Source organism: Microtus ochrogaster, unplaced genomic scaffold, assembly GCF_000317375.1.
Source record: "Microtus ochrogaster isolate Prairie Vole_2 unplaced genomic scaffold, MicOch1.0 UNK69, whole genome shotgun sequence".
In the NCBI taxonomy this organism is placed as follows: Eukaryota; Metazoa; Chordata; class Mammalia; order Rodentia; family Cricetidae; genus Microtus; species Microtus ochrogaster.
The window spans coordinates 50,893-52,627 of NW_004949167.1; the positions used below are offsets into that span (position 1 = coordinate 50,893).

The 1,735-nt window shown below is 39.7% G+C and overlaps 1 protein-coding gene across 1 annotated transcript in view; it reads left to right on the plus strand.

Moving 5' to 3' along the window:
- Tesk2 (testis associated actin remodelling kinase 2) overlaps positions 1 to 1,735 on the plus strand; it is a 110,656-nt gene that overhangs the window by 34,366 nt on the left and 74,555 nt on the right. Inside the window, exon 2 of the mRNA XM_005370022.3 lies at positions 167 to 475. Coding sequence (XP_005370079.1) covers positions 254 to 475 — 222 coding nt within the window. The 5' untranslated portion in view covers positions 167 to 253. The remainder of the gene's footprint in view (positions 1 to 166; positions 476 to 1,735) is intronic.

Below are 1,735 nucleotides of genomic sequence, written 5' to 3' on the forward strand. Positions count from 1 at the left end.
CTTGCCTTTGTGTATGTTTTGAAAGAGAAGACATAGAAGCATTATTTAGATCTGAAAATCAGAGGTAGAATGCAAAAGAAAGTAAACATTTTTGCATTGAGTTTTTGTTAGTTTTCATGTAGTCATTAATGATTTTAGTAAAATAAGTTTTGTATTTTTTCTGTAGTGTCACACTGGAAAAGAAGTAAAACCGAACAAAAAAAAAAACTATGAGTGGAGTTCCTCTTTAAAAGAAGAAGTAATTCTTGAGATTATGGATCGGAGCAAGCGGAACTCAATTGCAGGATTTCCCCCACGTGTGGAGCGTCTGGAAGAGTTTGAAGGAGGTGGTGGAGGGGATGGGAACACTATACAAGTGGGAAGAGTTTCTTCATCTTCATATCGTGCAATTATTAGTGCCTTTTCCAGACTGACGAGTTTGGATGACTTCACCCGAGAAAAAATAGGATCTGGGTTCTTCTCTGAAGTGTTCAAGGTGAGTGGTGATGTCTCATCTTCTTTCCTAGGACTTTCCTGATGGTCAGAACCACTGCAGAGTTAATAGTTGTTTATGGTGTGTTCTCTGGTTCTTCCTGCTTTTTTAAAATAGGGGTTCTCCATGTAACCCTGACTGGCCTTGAACTCCTAGAGATCCACCTGCCCCCACTTCTGAGTGTTGATTACAGGTGTGTAGCACCACACTTTCACTGATTCTCCTGTTCAACCTTCTGTGTGCTGGGATTCCATAAACTGTGAACTACCAGGTATGATTTAAGCTATTTTGAGAGACCTCATTCATGTAACTTCTACTTGTTTTGTTTTGTTTTTTTTATTGTTACAATGTTGACAATGAAATCCAGGGTCTTGTCCATGCTGGGCAAACATTCTGCCTCTGAACCACCTTTAGTCCCCCTTCCCTGTGGGGTGCATGTGTGTATATGTACATAAGTGTGCAAGCATGCGTGTTCTGGCTAGCCTCACACTTACTGTATAGACAGGGCTGGCTTTGAACTTACATTGACTCAAATCTGTTTCCTAAGTGCTGTGGTTACAGGACTGCACTACCATATATGACAGTCTCATGTCTTAAAATATTTTTGTCTTTCATTGAGCATTTAATTTCAATATAATTAAATATATTTATCTTTCATTTAATTTTATGTGTATGACTATTTTGCTTGCATCAGATTGCCTGGGTTACAGACAGCTGTGAGCTGCTGTGTGACTGCTGGGAATCAAATCTGACTCCTGGAAGAATAGCAGGTGCTCTTAACTGCTGGGCCAACTTTCTAGCCATAAACTTAGTTTTTAAAAGTTGGGTTCATATGTACTTTGGTTTGAATATGGTTTGTGCCTTCCAAAATGTTTGGTAAAGTTTAATCAAATCCATTGTAAAGTGTTACTTCATCTGTGGTGTTTACGGTATTTCTTTCTTTTCTTTGTGGAAGAGTCTGGGGCGTGAACACGGGTCCTTTTTGTTGTTTTTTGGTTTTTTCAGGACAGGATTTCTCTGTGTTATAGCTCTGGTTGTCCTGGAACTCAATTTGTAGGGCAGGGTGGCCTCAAACTCACAGAAATCTTCCTGGATGTGGATCCAAGGGGGCAGAGGCAGGTGAATCTCTGTGAGTTCCAGGCCACCCTGGTCTAACAGTTCTAGGACAGCCAAGGTTACACAGAGAAACCATGTCTCAGAAACAAACAAACAAACAATAAAAAACCCAAAAACTCCTGTTTTGTTAAGAATGCTTTTTTTTTT